The sequence below is a fragment of the Mobula hypostoma genome, chromosome 10 (genome assembly GCF_963921235.1).
Source record: "Mobula hypostoma chromosome 10, sMobHyp1.1, whole genome shotgun sequence".
Classification (NCBI taxonomy): domain Eukaryota; kingdom Metazoa; phylum Chordata; class Chondrichthyes; order Myliobatiformes; family Myliobatidae; genus Mobula; species Mobula hypostoma.
In genome coordinates, this window is record NC_086106.1 from 3,671,072 (window position 1) to 3,698,952 (window position 27,881).

At 46.8% G+C, this 27,881-nt stretch overlaps 1 protein-coding gene across 1 annotated transcript; it reads right to left on the reverse strand.

Moving 5' to 3' along the window:
* Positions 1 to 22,290, reverse strand: LOC134352610 (putative transcription factor Ovo-like 1). Its single transcript, XM_063059905.1, has 4 exons — positions 22,182 to 22,290; positions 14,566 to 14,720; positions 6,722 to 6,905; positions 1 to 4,425 (listed from the first exon to the last, which is right to left on the reverse strand). Exons 1-4 carry the CDS (start codon positions 22,288 to 22,290, stop codon positions 4,136 to 4,138), a joined length of 738 nt encoding a protein of 245 aa, XP_062915975.1. The 3' UTR covers positions 1 to 4,135.
* Positions 22,291 to 27,881: the final 5,591 nt, after the last annotated feature.

Genomic DNA, 27,881 nt, shown 5'->3' on the forward strand with positions numbered 1-27,881 from the left:
ATCCTATCTAGTCCTTTCAACATTTGGTAGGTTTCAATGCGATTCCAACCCACCCCACCCCTGTATTTTTCTAAATTCCAGTGAGTACAGGCCCAAAGCTGCCAAACGCTCCTCATATGTTAACACTTTCATTCCTGGAGTCATCCTTGTAAACCTCCTCTGGACTCTCTCCAATGACAACACATTCTGTCTGAGACATGGGGCCCAAAACTGTTGACAATACTCCAAGTGCTGCCTGACTAGTGTCTTATAAAGGCTCAGCATTATCTCCTTGTTTTTATTTTCTATTCCCCTTGAAATAAATACCATGATTGCATTTGCCTTCTCTACCACAGACTCAACCTGTGAATTAACATAGAATCATAGAAAACCTACAGCACAATACAGGCCCTTCGGCCCACAAAGCTGTGCCGATCATGTCCTTACTACAGAAATTACCTAGGGTTACCCATAGCCCATGTACCTATCCAGGAGTCTCTTAAAAGACCCTATAGTATCCACCTCCACCACTGCCGCCGGCAGTCCATTCCACACACTCACCACTCTCTGCATAAAAAACTTACCCCTGACATCTCCTCTGTATCTACTTCCAAGCACCTTAAAACTGTGCCCTCCAGGCCATTTCAGCCCCGGAGAAAAATCCTCTGACTATCCACATGATCAATGCCTCTCATCACCTTATACACCTCTATCAGGTCACCTCTCATCCTCCGTCGCTCCAAGGAGAAAAGGTCTTCTGGGAGTCTTGCACAAGGGTTCCAAGTCCCTCTGCACCTCTGATGTTTGAACCTTCTCCCCATTTAGATAATAGTCCTCACTACTGTTCCTTTTACCAAAATGTATTATGCACTTCCCAACACTGTATTCCGTCTTCCACTTTTTTGCCCATTCTTCCAATTTGCCTAAGTCCTGCTGAAATCACATTGCTTCCTCAGCACTACCTACCCCTCCACCTATCTTTGTATCATCTGCAACCTTTGCCACAAAACCATCAATTCCATTATCTAAATCGTTGACAAACAATGTGAAAAGTAGTGGTCCCAATACTGACCCCTGAGGAACACAACTAGTCACTGGCAGCCAACCAGAAAAGGCCCCTTTTATTCCCACTCGCTGCCTCCTGCCTGTCAGCCATTCCTCTATCCATGCCAGTATCTTTCCTGTAACACCACAGGATTTTATCTTGTTAAGAAGGCTCTTATGTGGCACCTTATCAAATACCTTCTGAAATTCCCAGTAAATGACATCCACTCCCTCTCCTTTGCCCACCCTGCTTTGTTACTTCCTCGAAGGACTCTAACAAATTTGTCAGGCAAGATTTCCCTTGACAGAAACCATGCTGACTTTGACTTTCATTTTATTATGAATAAAATTCAAAATTGATTTTGATTTTAAAAACTGTTCCTCTATGGTAGGCCAGATCAGCCATGATCTTATTGAATGGCGGGGCAGGCTCGATGGGCCGGATGGCCGACTCCTGCTCCCGTTTCTCATGTTCCCATCAAGTCTGCACTCAGCACCTGCATCACTTGTCATCAAACACCGTTGAATCGAGGCTATAGAGGGCAACACAAACTTGCTGCACTAATATCTTTTGCCATGTTCCTCACAGCTGGCTGACCCGAATTCAGACCAAGGTTACTCAATTCACTTCTCACATTGTAAAATTATCTGTTGGAGGAATCGTTCGCTCGGAGGAGCAGCACCTCACGGCATGAACATCGATTTCTATAACCTCCGATAATTTCCTTCCCTGCCCTCCCCAACACTTCTTTCCTTTTCCATTTAATCCTCACCTGCCCATCACCTCCCCCGATGTCCTACCCTCCCTTTCTCCCATGGTCCACTCTCCTCTCCAATCTTCTTCAGCCCTTTACCTCTTCCTCCTATCACATCCCAGCTTCTCACTTCATTACCTCCCCCCCACTTACCCCACCTGCTCACTATTGCCTTTATCATTTAAACACAAAGAGATTCTGCAAAAGCACACACACAATACTGGAGAATAACCCTCCATTGATGCTGCCTGACCTGCTGAGTTCCTCCACCATTTTGTGTCTGTGCAACTATCAGCTGCCCGCCTAGGCTTCTTCCCCCTCTCCCTCCCTTCTTCTGTCTTCTTCCCACTTCCTCTCCAGTCCTGATGAAGGATCTCTGCCCAAAACGTTGAGCGTACATCCGTCTGTTGAGTGTTTATGCCCGACCAGCTGAGTTCCTCCACCACCTTGTGTGTGTTGCTCTGGATATTTTTATGAAGGACCTGTCCTGGCCTCAGCACGAAATGCAATTACGAAGAAAGTACAACAGCGCTTCTACTTCCTTAGGAGTTTGAGAGATTCGGCACGATGTCTAAAACTTTGACAAACCTCTATAGACGTGTGATGGAAAGTATATTGACTGGCTGCATCACAGCCTGGTATGAAAACACCAATACCCTTGACTTCACTCAACTTCACTTGCCCCATCATTGAAATGTCCCCACAATCAATGGGCTCACTTTTAAGGACTCCTCATCACATGTTCCTGATATTTGTTGTTTATTTATTTATTTATTATTATTTGTATTTGCACAGTTTGTTGTCTTCTGCACTGTGGTTGAACGCCCTAGTTAGGCAACCTTTCATTGATTCTGTTATGGTCATTATTCAGTATTCCCACAAAAAGTGAATCTCAGGGTTGTATATGGTTCTTTGATAATAAAATTTACTTAAAATAGGGCTTTGGTGAGGGTCCGGAGGAGGTTCACAAGAATGATTCTGGGAATGAAAGGGTTAATGTGGGCTTTGAAGGACTCCATCTTGCTCCACTGGGCCTGGACTCACTGGAGTTCAGAAGAATGGGGGGGGAATATATGAAATATGAAATATATTGAATATTGAAAGGCTGAGATAGAGTGGACGTGAAGAGGTTGTTTCCTACAGTGGGGGAGTCTAGGACCAGAGGGCACAGCCTCAGAATAGAGGAACGTCCATTTAGAACAGAGGTGAAGAAGAATTTCTTTAGCCAGAGGGTAGTGAATTTGTGGAATTCATTGCCACAGATGGCCGTGGAAGTCAGGCTATTGGATATATTTAAAGCAGAGGTTGATAGGTTCTCGATTAGTCAGGGCATTGAAGATTACAGATAGAAGGCAGAAAAATGATGTTGAGAGGGATAATAAATCAGCCATGATGGAATGGCAGGGAAGATTTGATGGGCTGAATGGCCTAATTCTGCTCCTATGTCTTATGGTCTAATGGATTTAATTACTGAAGTTGTGTAGGAAATGTGTGCAGCCGAATTTGGAGCATTCCACACAGTTCTGGTACCCTACCTACAGTAAAAATATCAGTAAGATTGAAAGAGCACAGAGAAAAAGTACGAGGATGTTGCTGGGAGTTGAGGGCCCGGGTTATAGGGAAAGATTGACTTTATCCCCTGGAGCATAGGATAATGAGAAGAGATTTCATAAATATATACAACATTATGAGGGGTACAGATAGGGTAAATGCAAGCAGGCTTTTTCCACTGAGGTTACGTGAGAGCACAACTAGAGGTGATGGGTTAAAGGTGAAAGGTGAAATATTTAAGGGGAACCTGAGGGGGGAACTTAGAACATAGAACACAGAACAGTACAGCACAGGAACAGGCCTTTTGGCCCAAAATGTTGTGCTGAAACAGCTAAAAAGTACATCGAAAAAGCCCCGAAAAAATAATCTCTCCTACCTACACAATGTCAACATCCCTCCATCTTGCTCCTATTCGTGTGCCTGTCAAAACGGCTATTAAAAGCCTCTAGTGCCTTCACTCAGAGGGTGATGTCAGTGTGGAACGAGCTGCCGGTAGAGTGGTGGATGTGGGTTTGGTTTAAAATTGTAAGAGAAATTTTGATAGGTACCTGGATGGGAGGGGTATGGGGGGAGGGAATATGGTCTGGGTACAGGTTGTTGGGTTTTGATGGGCTGAAGGGCCTGTTTTTGTGCTGTACTGTTCTACTACTATGATATTGGCCATTTGTCAGTTTTTATGTATAGTTTTTCATAAATAACATTATATTTCTTTATTTTTCCTACTGATGTCTGCAAGAAAGTGAATCTCAACGTAGTTTGATAATAAGTTTTAGTTTGATAATAAATTTCACTCTGACTGTGAATTTTCACAAGTAGCGTGGGAAGAGCAGCATTCCAATTCTGTTCTGGACTGGCGTGCGTTTCCGTAGGAACTTGCACAACGCGGGGTTCGTGGGGTGATTGTCCCTGATGTGGAGGAAGTAGGCGTCACCCTGAGCCGCCGTGAAACCGCACTCCTCGCACACGAATATCTTGGAGCGGCGTTCCCGGTAGGCGTAGTTCTGGTGCACGTTGTGAATCTTCTTCAGGTGTGACTCCAGCGAGCATCGCTGCGTGAAAGCCTTCTCACACCGGTCGCACCTGTACGGCCGAATACCTGTTTGAGCAAACAGGGAGGCGTTGAGAACATTCTGAGCCCAACTGCAAAAGTGCGACACAAAAATAGAAAGCATCCTGGTCTCCTCGTTATAGGGAGCTTCAGAGAGAGTGCAGAGGAGATCTACCAGGACGCTGCCTGGATTAGAGGGCATGTCCTATACGGAAAGGTTGAATAAGCCAGGGCTTTTCTCCTTCGAGCAAAGGAAGATGAGAGGTGACTTGTTAGATGTGTGAAAAATGTTAAGACCATAAGATATAGGAGCAGAATTAGGCCATTTGGGCCATCGAGTCTGCTCCACCATTTCATCATGGTCGATCCATTTCCTCTCTCAGCCCCAAACTCCTGTCTTCCCCCCCCGTAACCCAATCAAGGCACCAAAGCACAACAAGAGGCAGAGATACAGCAGACCTTTTCCCCAGGGCTGAAATGGCTAACACACGGGGGCATAAGTCCCACGCTGATGTTTCAGAGAGGGCGCAGAGGAGATTCACCAGGATGGTGCCTGGATTAGAGAACGTGTCTTATGATAGGTTAAGTGTGGTAGGGCTTTTCTCTTTGGAGTGAAGGAGGATGAGGGGGTGACTTGTTAGAGGTGTACAAGATGATAAGTGGGCAGCCAGAGACATTTTCCCAGTGCAGAAATGGCTAGGTTGCGTAATTTTAAGGTGCTTGGGGGAAAGTGTGGTTGGGGAATGTCAGAGGTAGGTGTTTACAGAGAGTGCTGGGTGAAGGGAACAAGCTGCCAGGGGTGGTGACAGAGACAGATGCCTTACACAAGAGACTCTTTGTTAGGCACGTGGACGATAGAACAACAGAGGGCTATTTGGGAGGGAGGGTTAGACTGATCTTAGAGTCAGTGGGCACAACATTATGGGCCGAAGGGCCGGTGCTATGTTGTCCGGAATCTGTCCTGGGCCCAGCACGCAAGTGCCATTATGAAGAAACCACGGCAGCACCTCTACTTCCAATACGCGTTTGCGAAGATTCAGCATGGCATCTAATACTGTGACAAGCTTCGATAGATGTGTGGTGGAGAGTATACTGACCGGCTGCATCACAGCCTGGTATGGGAACACCAATGCTCTTGAATAAAAAAATCCTACAAAAATTAGTGGACACGGCCCAGTGCATCACAATACCTCCCCATCACTGAGCACATCTACACAGAGCGTTGTCGCAGGCAAGCAGCATCCATCATCAGGGAGCCCCGCCACCCAGGACTTGCTTTCTTCTCACTGCTGCCATCAGGAAGAAGGTTCAGGAGCCTCTGGACTCACTCCACCACGATCAGGAACAGTTATTACCCCTCATCGGGCTCCTGAACCAGAGGGGATAACTTCACTCGCCCCGTCACTGAACTGTTCCCACAGCCTGTGGACTCACTTTCCTAATATCATGTTCCTGATATTTATAGCTTATCATATCTGTACTCTGATAACTTACTTTGAACTACGTTTTATATTCTATGAATATAGGAGTATTTTTATAAAGCATTTCAGAATGTTCTGCCATGTGGGGACACTTCTAATCTTGGAGAACCAGCAACAGTTTGTAAGTTAATATTCTCTCAACAGTAATGGTGGCTATTGGCAGGAAATGACCGGGGTCCTGGTTGCTGAGCGGATGAACTCCTGTTTCAAAGAACGCCAGGAAATCCTTTGGATCCACTTGGTGGGGCTTCAGGTTGCACGGGTCACAGAATATTACAGCATAGTACAGGCCCTTCGGCCCATGTCCTTGTGCTGGCTCTTTAATCTACAGTCTTATGTACATATCTATATGGATATTATAGATAGAGAGAGTGCAGAGAAGATTTACAGGGATGTTGCCTGGATTGGAGGGCGTGCCTTATGAGAATAGGTTGAGTGAACTTGGCCTTTTCTCCTTGGAGCGACGGAGGATGAGAGGTGACCCGATAGAGGTGTATAAGATGATGAGAGGCAGTGATCGTGAGGTTAGCCAGAGGCTTTTTCCCAGGGTTGAAATGGCAAACACAGAGGACATAGTTTTAAGGTGCTTGGAAGGGGATGTCAGGGGTAAGTTTTTCACACAGAGAGTGGTGGGTGCGTGGAATGCACTGCTGGCAGCGGTGGTGGAAGCGGATACAATAGGGTCTTTTAAGGGACTCTTAGATGCATGGAGCTTAGAAAAATATGCTCAAGGGAAATTCTAGGCAGTTTCCAGAGTGGATTACCTGGACGGCACAACATTGTGGGCCGAAGGGTCTGTAATGAGCTGTAGATTTCTATGCTCTATGTTCTAACTCTAGCTTCAGTGTAGGGTAAGTCCTCACCCGTGTGCGTCCTCAGGTGCCTCTTCAGATCGAACGTGTCGTTGAATCCTTTCCTGCAGAACCGGCAGACGTGCCTCTTCACCACGCTGTGGGATTTCAGGTGACGGGTGAGCATGCGTTGCAACGGGAAGACCTTCCAGCAGCAGAAACAGACAAAGTGGCCCTGGCCGCCGGCCGGTTTCATCTTAAAAAAAAAACAAATTTTAGTCATTAGGGAGAACACGAAAACATTGAGGGCGTTCCTCTTTCAGGGCAGGAGACAGAGAGGTGACTTGACAGAGATGACGAAAGGGATAGTTCGAGTGGACAGCCAGATACTTCTTCCCAGTGCAGAAATGACCAATACAAAGAACACGATTTTCAGATGCTTAGAGGAATGTCAGAGGTAAGTGTTTTTTTTTACGCTGAGAGTGGTGGGTGTGTGGAACGTATTGCCGGGGGTGCTGGCGGTAGGAGCAGATAGATTAGGAACATTTAGGAGACCCTGAGATGGATGAAGGATAAATGGAAGGCTGTGTTGGAGGGATGGATTAGACTGCTCTTGGAGTAGACTAAAGGGTCAGCACAACATCATGGGCCGAAGGGCCTGTAACTGTGCCGTATGGTTCTGTGTTGTGCTCTGACCTACCTGTCTCAATCTGCTGAGGAGCTGAGGTGGGACGAGGCTAATGGAGGCTTCTGTTCTTGTATCTGTCTTTACTCTGCAGTACGAGGTTAATCCAATAACTTTTAGCAACCACCAATGGTAGTTAAGGTGAGGTTGATTGTCATCTTTAAACCAGAGCCCCCAAGGGAGAACCGACACAGTCACAAGCGAGACAAATGAGCTTTTGATAACCAATGTTTTTTTGGGGAAAATGGAAAGGAAATGAAGTTCGGGGGCTCCTGGACTTTGCCCTCTTCCTTTCCAGTCCTGATGAAGGGCCTCGGCCTGAAACACCAACTGCTCATTCCCCGTCATAGATGCTGCCTGACCTGCTGAGCTCCCCCAGCATTTTGTGTACGCTGCTCTGGATTTCAAACACAACCTCTTGTGTTTTAAATTTAGGGGATTATATGGGATCTGATCAGGAGTTCCCAACCTTCTTCATTCCATGGACCCCTACCATTACCTGATGGATCCACAGACCCCAGGCTGGGAACTCCTGGGTTAGATTGTACATTATCTGAATGACCACCAGGCCTGACATTACCATAACCCATTTCTCTCTCTGTTATATAACCAGCTTCACCTAAGCTGTTCACCTTAACCTCTCCTGTGGTAAAAGGAGAAGGGAGAATGCCGGAAAGAACTTGGCAGGCCAGGCAGCGGCTATGGGGGAAGAGAGAAAGAGAGAACATTTTTAGTTGTTTCATCATCTCAATCCATACATTCCAGTTAGGATTTCCATCATCTGTAGCTTTTCTTGATTTTTGGTTATAGAGGAGAAGGGTCTGGTGTGGGGAGGGAGGGGATGGTGTGCCAAGGGTCTAGTGTAGGGGTTCCCAACCTTTCCTTGTGCCCTACCATTAACAGAGGGGTCTGCAGACCCCAGCTTGGGAACCCCTGCCCTGGAGCATGGTGCAAGGGAACTGTGGGTGGAAGCAAGGGGTTTGCTGAGGAGTGTGGGGGTGGGGAGGGGTTTGGTGAGGAGTGTCGGGGTGGGGAGGGGTTTGGTGAGGAGTGTAGGGGGGGTGGGGAGGGGTTTGGTGAGGAGTTTGGGAGTGGGGAGGGGTTTGGTGAGGAGTGTGGGGGGTGGGGAGGGGTTTGGTGAGGAGTTTGGGGGTGGGGAGGGTTTTGGTGAGGAGTGACGGCGTGGGGAGGGTTGTGGTGGGGAGGTGTTTGGTGAGGAGTGTCGGGGTGGGGAGGTGTTTGGTGAGGAGTGTGGGGGTGGTGAGGGGTTTGGTGAGGAGTGTGGGGGGTGGGGAGGGGTTTGGTGAGGAGTATTGGAGGTGGAGGTGAGGTCCAGATTTCCAGCATTTGCCGTCTCTAAACTTAGAGGATTAAAAGTTGAAAATGCTAAAAATACTCAGCAGGCCAGGCAGCAGCTACGGGGAGAATATTTCAGGCTGATTGACCTTTTCAAACCACATATTCCAACATTTTTTCCTGCACATTTTCCAGCATCTGTAGTTTATGATTCTCAAGTACTTCCGAAGCTGTAAATCTCAGGGCAAAGTCAGTTCCCTGAAATCTCCATTGGGCCGTTAGTACGTTATTTGGAGCATGCACTCATGATACACAGGTTTAGATGTGGACTCCCTGCCCTAAAGTGGAAATTTCTGCCGTTGCCTGTAAGGAGTTTGTACGTTCTCACCCAGTAACCGCATGTGTCTCCTCTGGGTGCCATGGTGTCCTCCCAGAGTCCAAAGACGTATCAGTTGGTAGGCTAATTAGTCACTATAAGTTGTCCTGTGATTAGGCTGGGGTTAAATGGGGAGTGCAACGTGGCACGGCTCGAAGGGTAGGAAGGGCTGTCCACATAGTATCTCCATTTTTTAAACTGATCTAGTCTTTCAGAATATTAAAAACTTCAGTCAGTGCCACTGTGACTTCTGATAAATATTGAGTTTGTTCACATGTTCACGTTTATTTAAGTTTGATCATTGATGTTTGCGCATGGGACCGTTCTACTAATTGTCGATTGCTCTTGGCTGTTTGCCCTGTTGTCTTGTAAATTGTGTTGTCTGTTCTGGTATTGTCCTGTGGTTTGCGCTTGGCACTGAACCACAATCAATTCTGGTCTGTTTCACATATTCGCAATAAAGTGATTTGGATTCAAGTTTGCATTCTGCTTGTCACCATCTCAATCGCTGTTGCTGGCCCTGCATCTACAGGCAGTGCCCTGATACACGGCCCATGTCAGTACCCTTCACTGGCTGTCATCTTGGGCAGTGCCCTGATACACGGCCCAGGTCAATACCCTTCACTGGCTCTCGTCTACGGGCAGTGCCCTGATACACAGCCCATCGACCCATGTCAGTACCTTTAATACATTGGATGACCTGTCGTGTCTCCAGCATACAGATGCAATCACAAAGAAGGCAAGCTAGCCTCTTTGCTTTCTTAGGACATTTATAAGTTTATGCATGCCGCCGAACACTCTAACAAGCTGCTACAGATCTTTTATTTTATTTATTTATTGAGATACAACAGGGAACCTCCCTCTGCAATTGGATTGGTGATAACATCTCCTCCTCGCTGACGATCAACACTGGTGCACCTCAGGGATGTGTGTTTACCCACTGCTCTACTCTCTATATACCCATGACTGTGTGGCTAGGCATAGCTCAAATACCATCTATAAATTGGCTGACGACACAACCATTGTTGGTAGAATCTCAGGTGGTGATGAGAGGGCTACAGGAGTGAGATATGCCAACTAGTGGAGTGGTGTCACAGCAACAACCTGGCACTCAACGTCAGTAAGATGAAAGAGCTGATTGTGGACTTCAGGAAGGGTAAGACAAAGGAACACATAGCAATCATCATAGAGAGATCAGAAGTGGAAAGAGTGAGCAGCTTCAAGTTCCTGGGAGCCAGGATCTCTAAGGACCCAACCTGGACCCAACATATCAATGTAGTTATAAAGAAGGCAAGATAGCGACTATACTTCTTTAGGAGTTTGAAGAGATTTGTTATGTTAACAAATACACTCAAAAACTTCTATAGATGTACCATGGAGAGCATTCTATTCAATACATATATACTGTAATTGATTTACTTATTTATTTCTTCTTATTATTATTTTATTTATTTTGGTCTTCTTCTAGATTATGTATTGCATTGAACTGCTGCTGCTAAGTTAACAAATTTCACGTCACATGCCGGTGATAAGGAACCTGATTCTGATTCTGAATGGGCCTTTCAAGCCTCGCCACCCAACAATCACGCTATTTAACTCTAGCCTAATCACAGGACAACTTACACTGACAAACTAACCTACCAACTGGAGTGTGGGAGGAAACCGGAGCACCCGGAGGAAACCCACGTGGTCACGTACAAACTCCTTACAGGCAGCGGCAGGAATTGAGCCCGGGTCGCTAGTATCGTGCCGTGCCGTCCTTTCCCGATGAAAGTATCCTGATTGGTTGCATCGTGGTCTGTTATGGCAATTGGAATGCGCAGAAACGTGGGAGGCTGTAGGGAGTCGTGGAGTCAACCCAGTACATCACGGGCACCTCTGTCCCCACCATCAGGAGGCATAGCCCCTCGAAAGCAACGTCCGTCACCAACGAGCCCCACCATGCTGGCCAAGCAGCTACCATCGGGCAGGTAGTACAGAAACAATGATGCTGGGAATCCAGAGCCTCTCACACAAAAGGCTGGAGCAACTCAGCAGGCCAGGCAGCATCGATGAAGGGGAATAAACAGTCAACGTTTCAGGCCGAGACCCTGAAGTCCCACACCCTCCGGGTTCAAGAACAACTATTTCAATTCAACCATTCGATTCTTGTACCAACCCTCATCGCTGGCAACATCTTAACCTCGAATCTCAGAACTGTCTACTGCATACATACTTTGACGATAAACGAACCTTGAACCTTGATCAATTTACACTAAATAGGACATTTCTCGTTCTAATCATGTTCTTTCTTGTAAAAATGTGTATAATTTGTTGCTTTTCTCGTGAATGCGGCTTACCTGCTGCCATAAATAAGCTTTTCATTGCACCTGTGTGTACGTGTATGAGAGTCATAGAAAACTACAGTGCAGAAACAGGCCATTTGGCCCATCTAGTCTGTGCTGAACCATTTAATCTGCCTGCTCCTATTAACCTGCACTGGGGCCACAGACCTGCATACCCGTCCCATCCATGTACCTATCCAAACTTCTCTTAAACCCTGAAATGGAATTTGCATCCAGTTCTCCACTTGTCTATACGACTACGGTCAATAGAAATTAAGTGACACAGTGAAAAACTTACTTGCCCCTCTCACCTTGCTGAAACGTTCGTGATTAAATTTACTCAAAAGTTAATTGACCTTACATAATGGTTACGGCCAGTTACTCAAACCTGTCATCGGGTCACAGAGCACTATACCACAGAAACAGGCCATTCGTCCCATCCAGTCTGTGCCCGCACCCGGACTAAGTTCAAGCTTTTGATCTCCTCCACGTTAATGTCAGATGTTTTTGAAATTCTAAGACTGATGTGATTATTGGTGTGGACCGTTTATGTTGGTTTCCTTCAGTCTTCTGCGTTTTCTTTCTTGTTGTTGATTGGGGGCTTGGGGCTTTGGGGGGGGGTTCATGTTCTTTTTGCCACTTTCTGGGTGGGTGAGGGTGATATGTTAGTTTTTGTGCGGATTGGGGATTTGAATTGAATGAATTGAATTGACTTTACTTCTTACATCCTTCACATACATGAGGAGTAAAAATCTTTACGTTACGTCTCCGTCTCCGTTCGGGGCCTGATGTTCCTGTTGGTGGTTTTTCCGTCTGGGGAGTCTGTTAGCTTTAGGGTGTGAGAGAGGGGGTTGGGTGTTTGCGAGGCAGAGGGTCGGGGATTTAGGGGTTTGATGTTCTAGCTGCCATTTTCTCTGTGCAGAATTGGTTAGTTTTTATGTGAGGGAGGGGTGGGGAGTTGTGTTTTGCAAGCTTTGTTTCTTTTTCTTTATCATATGGGTGGGGGGTAGTAGACATCTTTCCTTTCAATGACCTACGTGGCTCTTTTTGTATTTCATGGCTGTCTGGAGAAGGTGAATATCAGAGTTGTATTCTGTGTACGTTCTTCGAACCTTTGAACCATAGCACCGAAAACCCCTCCCATCCATGTACCTACCCAAATTTCCCTTAAATGTTGAAATCAAACCCACATCCGCCACTTCTGCAGACAGCTCATTCCACACTCTCACCATCCTCAGAGATAGAACATAGAACATAGAATAGTACAGCACAGTACAGGCCCTTCGGTCCACAATGTTGTGCCGACCCTCAAACCCTGCCTCCCATATATGGCCCCAAATTAAATTCTTCCATATACCTGTCCAGTAGTCTCTTAAACTTCACTAATGTACCTGCCTCCACCACTGACTCAGGCAGTGCATTCCACGCACCAACCACTCTCTGAGTAAAAAACCTTCCTCTAATATCCCCCTTGAACTCCCCACCCCTTACCTTAAAACCATGTCCTCTTGTACTGAGCAGTGGTGCCCTGGGGAAGAGGCACTGGCTATCCACTCTATCTATTCCTCTTATTATCTTGTACACCTCTATCATGTCTCCTCTCATCCTCCTTCTCTCCGAAGAGTAAATCCCTAGCTCCCTTAATCTCTGATCATAATGCATACTCTCTAAACCAGGCAGCATCCTGGTAAAATGTTCCCTCCCAGGATCCCCTGAAATATTTAAGGAGAGCATTCCAACTGGCTGCATTACCATCTGGTATGGCGGGGCCCTGTACAGGATTGAAATAAGCTGCAGAAAGTCATAAACTCATCATGGGCCCTAGCCTCTGTAGTATCCAGGACATCGTCAAAGAGCAATGTCTCAGAAAGGCAGCGTCCATCATTAAGGACCCCCACCACCCAGGACATGCCCTCTTCTCACTGTTACCATCAGGGTGGGGGTACAGGAGCCTGAAGACACACAGTCAACGATTCAGGAACAGCTTCTTCCCCTCTGCCATCAGATTTCTGAATGGATATTGAACCCATCAACACTACCCCTCAATACAATTTTTTTCTCTTTTTGCACTATTTATTAAATTTAACTTTAAGAGCAATATATATATATATAATGCATAAACTCTTCTCGGGTTTCAGCTGGATACAGGTGTGGATTATAACTGGAGATGGCGGATATTGTCATCGAAACATCAGTTAAGATCGACCTGTACCCAGCTGGAGGCCCAAGAAGAATTTATGCGTCATGTACACCAGAAAAGCACTAGACCTTTTATCATATATTTGATATATATATTTATACTTTTGCCATAATTTAAAGATTTATTATTATGCATTGCATTGTATTGCAGCTGCAAAACAACAAATGTCATGGCTTATGCCGGTGATATTAAACTTGATTCTGATTCAGATGACCCATGACCTCCAGTTCTAGTCTCACCCAGTATCAGTGGGAAAACCCAACTTGTATTTACCCCATTTAAACCCCTCATAATTTTGTATACCTGTATCAAATCTTTCCTCATTCTCCTAGGCTCCAGGAAATAAAGTCCTAACCTAATCAACCGGCCCCTATAGCTCAAGTTCTCAAGTCCCAGGAGCATCCTTGTAAATTTTAGTCATAGTCATAGTCATACTTTATTGATCCCGGGGGAAACTGGTTTTCGTTACAGTTGCACCATAAATAATAAATGTAATAAAACCATAAATAGTAATATGTAAATTATGCCAGCAAATAAGTCCAGGACCAGCCTATTGGCTCAGGGTGTCTGACCCTCCAAGGGAGGAGTTGTAAAGTTTGATGGCCACAGGCCGGAATGACTTCCTATGACGCTCTGTGTTGCATCTCGGTGGAATGAGTCTCTGGCTGAATGTACTCCTGTGCCCACCCAGTACATTATGTAGTGGATGGGAGACATTGTCCAAGATGGCATGCAACTTGGACAGCATCCTCTTTTCAGAACCACCATCTCTGTTCTCTTAATCTTATTTACATCTTTCCAGTGGGTAGGTGACCAAAACTGCACACAATGCTCCAAATTAGGCCTCACTGACGTTTATGCAACTTCAACATAACGCCCCAACTCCCGTACTTAGTACTTTGATTTAAGAAAGCCAAAGTGCCAAAAGCTTTCTTTATGACCCGATCTGCCCATGACGCCATTTTCACGGGATTATGGATCTGCATTCCCAGATCCCTCTGGGATAAAAGAAACTGAACCCAGTTAGAGATGTACCTTGGCTTTGCCGTTCGGAGATTGTCCTTCCAAATGAGGTTCTTCTTGGAATGTTCCCTCAAGCAACGTTGCAGACAGGTTATGCGACCTCGCTTCTGGGTCGATTACCGCATTTCGTTCAGACAAAGACTGCATTGCTTGTCCGTATGAGCATTCTGTGGAAAGAAATAACACCTACTTACTGCACGTCATGGGTACGTAGATAAAGGTTGCTTTTGTGGTTGGAGTAGTGACAGGTTCCTCTGGCCATTGTGCAATAGCTAAGATATGTATTGGTCTAGTTATATGGTCTCTGCTGAAAATGACCACAAGTTTTTTGTAGTTTTTGATATAAGACCATAAGATGCAGGAGCAGAATAAGGCCATTTTGCCCATTGACTCTGCTCCGCCATTTCATCATGACTAATTAATTTTCCCTCTCAGCCCCAATCTACTGCCTTCTCCCCGTATCCCTTCATGCCCTGATCAATCAAGAATCTATTAACCTCTGCCTTAAGTATACCCAATGACTTGGCCTCCACAGCTGCCAGTGGCAACGAATTCCACAGATTCACCACTCTCTGGCTAAAGAAATTCCTCCTCATCTCTGTTCTAAAGGGACATCTCTCTATTCTGAGGCTGTGCCCTCTGGTCTTAGGCTCCCCCTGCAGGAAACATTCTCTCCACATCCACTCCACCGAGGACTTTCAGCATTTGATAGGTTTCAATGAAGCCACCCCTCGTTCTGATTACATACTTCCTGAAGTCTGTGTTCCATCATGCAGGAACGGAGGGCGATCAGTTTTACAACATAGAACAGTCCATCACACTACTGGCCCTTCAGCCCACAATGTTGTGCCATCCGTTTAACCTTCAACCTAACCCTTCCCTCCCCCATAGCACTCCATTTTTCTTTCATCCACGTGCCTAAGAGTCTCTGAAATATCGCCAATGTATCTGTCTCTACCACCAGCCTGAGCAAGCATCCAACATATCCACCAATCTCTACATAAAACGAATCTGCCTCTGATATCCCCCCTCTCTATATTTTTCTCTATTCGCCTTAAAATTATGCCATCTCCTATTGGCCATCTTCTGGGAAAAGTCTCTGGCTGTTCACTCTTTCATTGCCTCTTATCACCTTGTACACCTCTATCAAGTCACCTGTCATCTTCCTTCGCTCCAAAGGGAAAAGCCCGAGCTCACTCAACCTAACCCCACAAGACATGGTCTCTCATCCTGGTGATTTTCCTCTGTGCCCGCTCTAAAGCTTTGTGCAATGACTTCTTGCAGTCTGCAATGCAGTGGTTGTGAGATTCCCTGGGGGAGGTCGAGGAGAGAGTGTTGGTGCGTGACTCTGGTGAGAGCTGACTGTTATTTGGCACTCGCCCCGGAGCCCTTCAGTTTCAGCAAACAGGGTTATAGAGCCTCGGTTTAACGCCTCAGAGGGCCGGCAGCACGGTAGTGTAGTGGTAAGTACGGCGCTTTACAGTTCCAGTGACCCGGGTTCAATTCCCACCGCTGTCTGTAAGGAGTTTGTATGTTCTCCCCGTGACCGCGTGGGTTTCCTCCAGGTGCTCTGGTTTCCTCCCACAGTCCAAAGGCATATGGTTAGTAGGTTAATTAGTAAATTGCCCTGTGATGAGGCAAGGGTTAAATCGGGGGATTGCTGGGTGGTGCGGCTCAAAGGCCAAGAGGGGCCTATTCCGCGCTGTAGCTCAAGAAATAAATCAATCTGAAAATACCTCCCCACATCAGCTTCTCCTCTCTTTCTCTCCCCCTTGTCAATTGCTGTCACGTTTTATTGCTCCTTTCCTCAGTTTTCTATATCCTCGCCTTTCCTTGCTTCACGTATATCTCCCTCTCACTCTCCCATTCCTGGACTTCCTCCTTTTATCCTACCGTATCTCAGTCAGGGGTTCCCAACCTGGTGTCCACAGACCCCTCACTTAATGGCATAAAGACAATTGTGAACCCCTCTACCATTATTCCTGCTTATTCAACGTTCTCCCCCCCCTGTTCTTTTCCATCTTTCTCTCTTTTTACTTATCTCTCTTTCCTTTTCTCTCCTACTTTCCCTCTCTGTCCCTCTTCCCTCCCCTCTCTATCTCTCTCTCTTTCTCTCTTTCCTTCTCTCTCCCCCTTCCCCCTCTCTTTCTTCTCTCCCCCTCTTCACCCACCCTCCCTCTTTCCTCCTCGCTCCCCCTTTCCCCTCTCTTTATCTCTCACTCCCTCTTTCCCGTTCTGTCTCTCAAAGTTCAAAGCTGGAAGTACATTTATTATCAAGACACGTATACCGTACGCAGCCTTGAAATCCGTCTCCCTGCGGGCAGCCACAAAATAAAGAAACCCAAAAGAACCCGTTAAAGGAGACGATCGAGCAGAGAGAGAAAAAAACAAGTCGGGCAAACAATTAAAGCAAGCAAAAAGCACTCTCTCTCTCTCTGTTTCTTTCCTCTCTCACATACACTCACTTTCTCCTTAATCTCTCTACTTGCTCCTCTCTGTCTCTCCCTCTCTCCCTGCACCAGGGGAAGTTTGGGATTGCACTGTAGAGAGAGCCTACCTGGAACATAGAAATCCCCTCGCTGGTCATCTGACACGTGACCCCAGCTGCGAACACCACACGCACGCTTTTTGACGAGGAACGACCGGGGCATGGCACTGGAAAGGGGGGCAGCCGACTCCAAGGTTAAAAGCTGAGGCCGAGATCACAGCAGGGGAACAATATTTCTCAGAGCTGAAGACCCCAAACACCCGCAGTCTGCCCACCATACAGCTGCCCTTGCTCAAACTCTGAACTGTCTTCCAGAGTTAGTTGTATTTAACTCCAACTGCGGGCTCATTTACGTAATGAAACCAATGCAGTTAATGTGGATAGAAAAAGCTGTTTGAATGGAATGTATTTGAATTTGTTCAGACAGTTTCAAAAGCTTTCCTTTTGTATGTGTGCACATTGTGTGAGATTTTGCAAATTAGATCAATTGCAATTTCTCCATCCTCTTTATGTAAATCCCAAAGTTGCTATAGACATACAAATTACGGTTATATTTAAAGATTCAAAGATTCAAAGTACGTTTATTATCAGAGTATGTATGCAATATACAACCCTGAAATTCATCTACCCCACAGATAGCCAGGAAACAAAGAAACACCATGGAACCCGTTCAAAGTAAAGCATCAAACACTCAACAGGCAAAAAAAGAGAACAAATTGTGCAAATGGCACAAAATGAGTGAAAAACACGGAATATAAAACATCAAACCTCAGAGTCATCGAAACAACCTAGGAAAGTTCGGTTTAGTTCAGTTCAGTTCAATTTAGTGCTGGGCTGTTCTGTCACTGCAGGCCGCCGAACCCGTCTGCCCCAATCAAAAACGCACAAAATAGCAATTAAAATAGGCATCCGTTAGTCTCATGAGACCATGGATTTGCGCCTTGGAAGGTTTCCAGGGCGCAGGCCTGGGCAAGGTTGAATGGAAGACCGGCAGTTGCGCATGCTGCAAGTCTCCCCTCTCCACACCACCGATGTTGTCCAAGGGAAGGGCATTAGGACCCATACAGCTTGGCACCGGTGTCGTCACAGAGCAATGTGTGGTTAAGTGCCTTGCTCAAGGACACAACACGTTGCCTCAGCCGAGGCTCGAACTCACGATCTTCAGATCACTAGACGAACACCTTAACCACTTGGCCACGCGCAATTAAAAGAGGAGCCTGAAACTAGAAACACATCATAACATGGACCACAGAATCCAATCCACAAACTGTACTGATGAAGCCTTGCCCAAGACACAAGACTCTAGCAGCATCAAGCGAAAGGGAGAGAGAGAGAGACCGATCAAACACAGGGAACTTCCACGAGGAATTCTGCAGATGCTGGAAATTCAAGCAACACACCTCAAAGTTGCTGGTGAACGCAGCAGGCCAGGCAGCATCTCTAGGAAGAGGTACAGTCAACGTTTCGGGCCGAGACCCTTCGTCAGGACTAACTGAAGGGTCTCGGCCTGAAACGTCGACTGTACCTCTTCCTAGAGATGCTGCCTGGCCTGCTGCGTTCACCAGCAACTTTGATGTGTGTTACAGGGAACTTCCTCCAGGAGCAGCGAGCGAAAGGGAGAGTGAGACCAGTCACATGCAAACAGACGGCACTGAGCACTGAACCGAAAGGTGTAGGTAATTGTCAGGGAAGGTTGAAGTTCCTGGTATGATTGTCACCCCACTGATTCGATTAGTGGATGCTTGTACAACATGAACGTACAGTAGCTGGCAAACGCGAGACTCGAGAGACGGCGCCTGCTGGAATCTGCAGCAAAAAGAAACAAACCGCTGGAAGAGTTCAATAGGTCAGGCAGCATCTGTGGTGGGAAATGGACAGTTGAGGTTTCGGGTCGAGGTGCTTCAGTCCAGATGGAGGGCCTTGACCCGAAATGTTGACTGCCCATTTCCCTCCAGGAAAAGAATTATCCTTTGTCTACAAAGTGAAGACACTTGCGGCATTAGAAAGGTTTGCATCTCATGCCAGCTTAGGCCAATCCTGAATCACAGAGCTATACAACACAGCAACTGGCCTTTTGGACCACGTCATCCAGGCTGACCAACGTGTCTATCTAGGCTAGAGTCATAGTTATATAACATGGATAAAATTCCTTTGGGCCAACTCATCCTTTCCAACCAAGGCTTCTCTCTCCGCCTTCTCCCTCTCTCTCGTTCTCTCCTTCCACCTTTTCCTTTCTCTCTTCTCTCTCCCTCTTTCCCCTTTCTTTCTTTCTCTCACTCCCTTTTTCTTCCTCTCTCCCAAAGTTCAAAGCTCAAAGTTGAAAGTACATTTATTATCAAAGTATGTATTATATTATACAACCTTGAGATTCACCTCCTGCCTGGCTGACACAAAGCAAAGACTCTCAATAGAACCTGTTAAGAAAAGCTTCCAAAAGGTTCCTGAGCTGGTCCCATTTGCCGGCATTTGGCCCATTTCTCTCTAAACCAGGGGTTCCAACCTTTTTTATGCCATGGACCAAAACCGTTAACTGAGGAGTCAGTGGGCCCCAGGTTGGGAGATCTTGCTCTAAACCTTTCCACCCCAAGTACCTGTCACTTTTAAATGTAACTGTAACCATCTCTACCACCTCCTCTGGCAGCTTACCTTCTGTGTGGGAAAATATTCCCCTTTAAAACTTTTCCTCTCACCTCAAACCTACTCCTTTTAATTTCAGATGCGCCTACCCCAGACAAAAAGGCTGTGACCGCTGACTTCATCTACAACTCTCATCTTCATTAAGGTTACTCTCTATCTCCGATGCACCCAGCCTATCCAGTCTGTGAAAATCAAGTTCAAGTTTATTGTCATTCAACCCTTCCCGCCCATCACCCGGGACATGCCCTCTTCTCATTGAAACCATCAGGGAGGAGGTACAGAAGCCTGAAGACACACACTCAAAGATTCAGGAACAGCTTCTTCCCCTCCGCCATCTGATTTCTGAATGGACATTGAACCCATGAACACTACCTCACTACTTTTTTATTTCTGTTTTTGCACTACCTATTTACTGTAACTATTATATATATGCTTTCTGTAATTCTGAATTTTGCAAAGTTTACAAATTTCACGACATATGCCGGTGGTTAAGAAGGCATACAGTGCATCGGCCTTCGTCAATCGTGGGACTGAGTTTAAGAGCCGAGAGGTAATGTTGCAGCTATATAGGACCCTGGTCAGACCCCACTTGGAGTACTGTGCTCAGTTCTGGTCGCCTCACTACAGGGAGGATGTGGAAACCATAGAAAGGGTGCAGAGGAGATTTACCAGGATGTGGCCTGGATTGGGGAGCATGCCTTATGAGAATAGGTTGAGTGAACTCGGCCTTTTCTCCTCGGAGCGACGGAGGATGAGAGGTGACCAAGATAATGAGAGGCATTGATCGTGTGGATAGGTAGAGGCTTTTTCCCAGGGCTGAAATGGTTAGCATGAGAGAGCACAGCTTTAAGGTGCTTGGAAGTAGGTACAGAGGAGATGTCAGGGGTAGGTTTTTTATGCAGAGAGTGGTGAGTGCGTGGAATGGGCTGCCGGTGGCGGTGGTGGAGGTGGAAACGATAGGGTCTTTTAAGAGGCTCCTGGATGGTTACATGGAGCTTAGAAAAATAGAGGGCTATGGGTAAGCCTAGGTAGTTCTAAGGTAAGGACATGTTCGGCACAGCTTTGTGGGCAGAAGGGCCTGTATTGTGCTGTAGGGTTTCTGTGTTGCTATGATATTAAACCTGATTCTGATTTGAATTCGGATTCTGATGTGTACACCAAATGAGCGACTGTCGGGTACTGTAATGGGTGGAAACATATGTATAATTCACAACCACTGACAGTGGGTTGGGGTTCATTTGAAGGGGCTGGTCTGACATGATGACATAATGACGTGAAGTTTTTTTTAACCTTGGTTTATGATCTGTGTTTGGTTGAGAATAAAGAATTTGTTATGGTTTCCCTTAAACTTAAGACGTTTCTGCCATTTTAGTTATGAAAACCTGCAGGGCGTTCCTCTGGACTAGAGTTTCCCAATCTTTTTCATTCACTGGACCTTTACCATTAACTGAGGGGTTCATGGACCACAGGTTGGGGACCCCTGCTCCGGACCACATGCACAAAACTGTACATATAACACACACTCACACAGAGACACACAGACACACACTCACACACACTCTCACACACACACACAGACACACACACTCACACATACACACACAGACTCTCTCACACACGCTCACACACAGACACACACATTCACACTCACTCACAGACTCTCTCTCACACACACACACACACACACACACACACACACACACTCACACATACACACACAGATACACACACAGACACACAGACACACACTCACACACAGACACACACTCACACACACTCTCACACACTCACACACAGACACACACACACAGACGCACACTCTCACACATACACACACAGACTCTCTCACACACACTCACACACAGACACACACACATTCACACTCACTCACAGACTCACACACACACACTCACACACACACACAAACACACACACTCACACTGACACTGACACACACACACACACACACACACACACACACACACGCTCACACACAGACACACACACAGTCACACACGGACACAGACACTCACATACACACACTCACACACACTCACACAAAGTAATATTACCACAAATAAATTAACAAATAATAAGGTGTATTTAAGGCACAAGTTAAAAAGTTAAAAAGCCATATAACGTGACTGGCACTTCATAAGTTATGAAATGTGAGTGGTGACAGGGAGCTCAGTAGACTTACGGCCTGGGGGATGAAGTGGTTTCCCACTCTAGCGATCCTTGTCCTAATGCTACGGTACCTCGTGCCTGAAGGCAGGAAGGCAGGGGTTGACAGAGATTGTTGGATGGATAGGGGGCATCTTTGACATTGTTGAGGGCCCTGCGTACACAGCGTTCCTGATAAAGGAGCTGGAGGAGGTGGTAGAGGTGGTAGAGTTGGGTACGATCACGATGTTTAAAGGAGGTTTAGACAGGTACGTGGATCGGAAAGCTTTAGAGGGATAAGGGCCAGTTGTAGACAAACGGGCCCGGCTGAGACACTCACCTTGGGTGGCATGGCTGAGTTGTGTCGAAGGGCCTGTTTTCTCCCGATAAGTCAAGCTCACCAGTCCTGCAAGTGTGACTATCAATCTTTTCTGCTCCCTCTCTGGCATAGTCACACCCTTCCTATTACTAGGTGACCAAACTTCAAAGTTCAAAGTCAATTTATTTTCAAAGTTCGTATATGTCATCAAGAGATTCATTTTCTTGCAGACATTCACAGGAAAATAAAGAACTACAATAGGATTTATAAAACTGTGAAAAACTGACAAACAACCAATGTGCAAAAAGACAATAGTGCAAAAAATAAAAAAAGTAAATAAATATTACAGAGAACAGAGAGGAGATTTGACAGAGGTACACAAAATTATGAGTATAGATAGAGTAATTGCAAAACAAGCTTTTTCCACTGAGGTTGGGTGAGACTAGAACTAGGGGCCATGGGTTAAGGGTGAAAGGTGAAAAGTTTAACGGGAACATGAGGGGGACCTCGTTCACTCAGAGGGTGGTGAGAGTGTGGAATGAGCTGCCGGCGGAAGAGGTGAATCCAAGCTCTGCCAACAATTAAGAGAAACTTGGATAAGTACATCGATGGGAGGGGTGTGGAAGTGTATGGTCCGGGCGCAAGTCAGTGGGAGCAGATAGATTAATGGTTCAGCACAGACTAGGTGGGCTGAAGGACCTGTTTCTGTACTGTACTGCTCTATGATTCTAGGACTCTCAAAAATTCACCAGCCTCTGCTTGAAGAGATTTCTACCGACCAGGGGTTTTAGATGACCAGCACATTACCTTGAAACTTTGTGTCCCCAGTGTTTGCTCAGCAGAAAACTAGGTCTATTGCAGTTGACTGAAGATTTCGATGGGCTGGGGAGGTCTGGACTATATGCATGTATATTCTGTGTCGTTGTATTTTAATGATATTCCATATGGGTTTGGTGACTTGTATGTGTGAGGACTGGGCCTCAGGCTGTGATGTCGCCTGGGGGAAGGGCGTCGAGGCGAGTATTTTCCACTGAGGGCAGTACTCAGGCTGGAGTTAGTGCTGCCTATAGTGTTCACTCGGTGGGAGACAGTGTCTATTATGGTCGACTCTTTTATTGTGTGTTGTGATACCATTTGTGCTTCTATCTTGTGTGTGCTTTGTGCCATGTGTGACTGTTGGTACTATGTTTTGTACCTTGCCTCCGGAGCAGCGATGTCTCATTTGGCTGTGTTCATGTACGGTTGAACGACGATTAATCTTGAATTGAATTGAATTGTGTCCTCATTCGACATTGTCCCACACAAACTGCACCCTGCGAACTCACGCTCTTGTGAAAAAGGATCTAGTGCTTTCTCGGTGTATATGAGGAATAAACCCTTCTCAGGCTTCCAGCCGGGTACAGGTATCAATTACAGCCGACATTTTGATGACAAGTTCTGCCATCTTCATTCGGGATCAGTTATAATCGACACCTGTAACCAGCTGGAAGCCCGAGAAGAGTTTATTCAACACAATCTGGTTTTCTCACCAACTTAAGACACCGAATTTGGGAGGCTGTAGATACACCTGCAGAGCTCAGTAGGTGTTGATGTCTCTCTATCCCTGTTACGTTCCTCTTTTAGTCTCTCACAATGTACACTGAGTTCTCCAATACAGCAGATGTTAATATTTTGTAAGTGGAACTGCATTTAAAGGGAAAAAAATATCATTTCCGGAGTTTTGCACAAAAGGAGCTGGAGGAGCTCAGCTAGTCAGGCAGCATCTACAGAGAGGAATAAACTGTGGACATCAGGACTGGAGAGGAAGTTGGGGGGAGGGAGAGGAGTGCCAGCTGGAAGCTGACAGGTGAGACCAGGTGAGTGGGTGGGAAGGAGGGTACTGAAGCAAGATGCTGGGAGGTGATTGGTGGGAGAGATAAAGAGCTGAAGAAGGAGGAATCTGATAGGAGAGGAGAGGTGACCAGGGAGGAGAACCAGGGGGAGGTGATGGGCAGGTGGGAAGGGGTGAGAGGGTACCACAATGACGAATGGAAAGAGAGAGAAGGGAGAGGGGGAGAGTAATTGGCAGAATTTGGAGAAATCGATGTTCATGCCATCAGATGGGAGGCTACCCAGAAGGAATACGATGAGTTGTTCCTTCGACCTGAAAGTGGCTTCACAGAGGAGACCATGGACAGGCATGTCAAAATGGGGAAGGGAGATCAAACTGAAACGGGCAGCCTCCGGGAGACCGTGGCTCTCACAGCGGACAGATCAAAGGTACTGGACGAAGTGGAGCCCCAGTCTGCGTTGGGCATTAAAACCATAAACCACGCAGAGTTTCTACAGGGCTATCCAACTGTGCCATGTTTACACTGCCTGTTAGTGGAACACGAGAGGGCAGCTGACTCCATTCTCACTGTTTCCAGCCTCTCGCAGCCTCTCTGGCGACTGATGTTTAACCCTTTCAGAATTGTGTTCATAACGCAATGCTTGAAACCAGCTACACACAGAATCCTCTCACTTCCCAGTGTTTCCCTCAGCAGAGACCAGCCCCCTGTCCGAGCAATACTAAGCTTAAACTAGGCAATCAAAGTAAAGAGCTAATTAACAAAGATGCAGGAGACACAAAAACTAACACTTCGGTTTAGTTTGTGTTTGTGGGAGGGTCAGCCTTGCTACAATCACACTGGGAGTGTGTGATGGGACAGTGTAGAGGGTGTTTCACTCTGTATCTAACCCGTGGAGTCCCTGTCCTGGGAGTGTGTGATGGACAGTGTGGAGGGAGCTTCACTCTGTATCTAACCCGTGCTGTCCCTGTCCTGGGAGTGTGTGATGGGACAGTGTAGAGGGAGCTTCACTCTGTATCTAACCCGTGCTGTCCCTGTCCTGGGAGTGTGTGATGGGACAGTGTAGAGGGAGCTTCACTCTGTATCTAACCCATGTTGTCCCTGTCCTGGGAGTGTGTGATGGACAGTGTGGAGGGAGCTTCACTCTGTATCTAACCCGTGCTGTCCCTGTCCTGGGAGTGTGTGATGGGACAGTATAGAGGGAGCTTCACTCTGTATCTAACCCGTGCTGTCCCTGTCCTGGGAGTGTGTGATGGACAGTGTGGAGGGAGCTTCACTCTGTATCTAACCCGTGCTGTCCCTGTCCTGGGAGTGTGTGATGGACAGTGTGGAGGGAGCTTCACTCTGTATCTAACCCGTGCTGTCCCTGTCCTGGGAGTGTGTGATGGGACAGTGTAGAGGGAGCTTCACTCTGTATCTAACCTGTGCTGTCCCTGTCCTGGGAGTGTGTGATGGACAGTGTGGAGGGAGCTTCACTCTGTATCTAACCCGTGCTGTCCCTGTCCTGGGAGTGTGTGATGGACAGTGTTATTCTGTATACAAACTACATTGTCCCTGCCATCTGATATTTCACTGGACTGCTTTTTTTTGCATTTGCATTTGTCTTTGAATGTCATACCCCCACCCCAGCAACATCTGTTCTCTCTCCTCTGGTTCTGTCCATTCCCTGTGTTTGCCACTCTCTGTTTTTTTGCGATAGAGCACGGATTACACCCTTCTGGCCCTTCGAGGTGTGCTTTTCCGCAACCCCCGTCAGCCCTCATTTAACCCCAACCTAACCACGGTGACCAACCGACCTCCTAACCCGGGGAAAACCCGCGCGTTCCACGTGGAGGACGTACAAACTCGTTACCGAGGACGCCGGCTTTGAACTCCGAACTCCGACGTGCCAAGCCGTAACGGTGTCGTGCTGGCAGCCTGGTGCCCTGCAGCGGGCAGTTAACCCGCCGCCACTTCTTACAGGACGACAGCGGAGCACCGGGCAGACACCCATGCAGTCACGAGGAGAGCGTGCAGACCCTGCACAGAGAGTACCGAGAGGTTGGGTCCTCCTCAGGGTCCTTGGAGGCGTGAGGTTGTGACAACAATTACTGCACCACTGTGTCGCACTAGCCAAAGTCGTCCTCTGCTGAACTACTGTCTCGTTTTGTGCAGGTTATTTTCTCTCTCTTCACTGTCGTAGAGGACGGCGTAGGGTGGCAGTCAGCGAAATCACTTCACAGCTATAAGACAGGGGCCGCTGTTTGTAAGGAGTTTTTCCATTCTCCTGCGACCGTGTGGGTTTCCTCCAGGTTCTCTGGTTTCCTCCCACAGTCCAAAGACATGTGGGCTGGTAAGGGCTAGTGAGTTGTGGGGGGGGGGGACAAGGGCAACACTTGCAGGCTGCCCCCACCCACCACAGCATTCATAGATTTGCTTTGGCAGAAACAGCAGCAATTCACTCCACGTTTTGATGTAGATTTGTCAAACGACAGCGCGCGCGACCTCTTTGGTGATGATACCTGTTATCTGTCAAGTAGGGGACCGTGCATGATTCTGATTTGCTGGAGATGGACGTGAGATTATGGAGGAACATCTGGAAAACTTCTGAAATGCCCGCTTCGCTGCCACTGCTACTGTGTGGTAACCGGAATCTCCGGAGCAGAAGGCCCCGAAATCCTCGGCTTTGCGTGTTTCAGCGGCTGGGGAGAGGTCGAAGGCGCTCAGCAGCGGATGGCGCTCGGGAGGCTGTATCGGAGGGGCTGGTCGGAGGCTGGAAGTTTTCGGGCAGACGGACGCAGTGTCGGCTGTGGTCGGCTGCTTCCAAGGCATCGGCAAGTTGATGGTGCCTGGAGGTTTATGGCAGGGAGTTTCTCCCTTTTGCTGCCTGCTATCGGGGACTCGGGAGTCAATCAACTCGAGGACTTTGAGACTTTTTTTTTCCGTGCCCATGGTTTGTTCTTCATCAAATTATGGTATTGTTTTGCACTGTTGTAACTATATGTTATAATTATGTGGTTCTGTCAGTGTTAGTCTTCGGTTTGTCCTGTTTTCTGTGATATCACTCCGGAGAAACATTGTATCATTTCTTAATGCATGTATGCATTTCTAAATGACAATAAAGGAGGACTGAGTGTTCTCATAATCTAAATGAAGCTAATCTTCAGAAATCTTTTTCTTTAGTGGACCCACAACACCAGGTTCAGGGACAGTTATCAACCATCAGGCTCTTGAACCAGAGGGGATAACTTCACTCAACTTCACTCACCCCATCGCTGAACTGTTCCCGCATCCTATGGACTCACTTTCAAGGAATCTTCATCTCACGTTCTTGATACTTCATGATATTTGCATTTGCACAGTTTGTTGTCGTCTGCACTCTGGTTGAATACTGTCATTGGGCGGTCTTTCACTGATTTTGTTATAGTTACTGTTCTATAGATTTGTTGAGTATGCCACAATGAAATGAATCTCAGGGTTGTATATGGTGACATGTATGTACTTTGATCATAAAAGTTACTTTGAATTTTAATGGTTAGCACAATGCGTTACAGTACCTTTGACACCGATACAATTCCTGCTGCTCTCTGTTGGAGTTTGTACGCTGTAAGGTTACGTTTGAAGATTAGGCTGGAGTTAAACCGGGAGCTGCTGGCCAGCATAGCTCGAAGGGCCAGAAGGGCCTACGCTGCTATCTCAATAAATTAAGAAATTTCTCTTTTGTGTTTTCTCTGACCCTACGATCCTGTTTCAAACAAGTTTTTCATTCTGCATATACCACGCGGTTCGTGTCAATAAACCAAATTTTGAAAGCGACAAACCTCTTTCTATCCCCCTTAGCCATGATGTTAAAGATCCCAGCAGGTCTGGTGAGGACCAAACTGTCGACTTTTCAGGCCGAGACCCTTCATCG

What these genes read in the sequence shown, in the direction of transcription:
- LOC134352610 (XM_063059905.1), bottom strand. Translation starts at nt 22,290, where the DNA reads ATGCCAGAGAGGGAGCAGAAAAGATTGATAGTCACACTTGCAGGACTG. An exon ending in ACTCAGCCATGCCACCCAAG is followed by an intron (nt 14,721 to 22,181) that starts GTGAGTGTCTCA and finishes TTCTTTCCACAG; the next exon opens with AATGCTCATACGGACAAGCA. An exon ending in CTCCGAACGGCAAAGCCAAG is followed by an intron (nt 6,906 to 14,565) that starts GTACATCTCTAA and finishes TTTTTTTTTAAG; the next exon opens with ATGAAACCGGCCGGCGGCCA.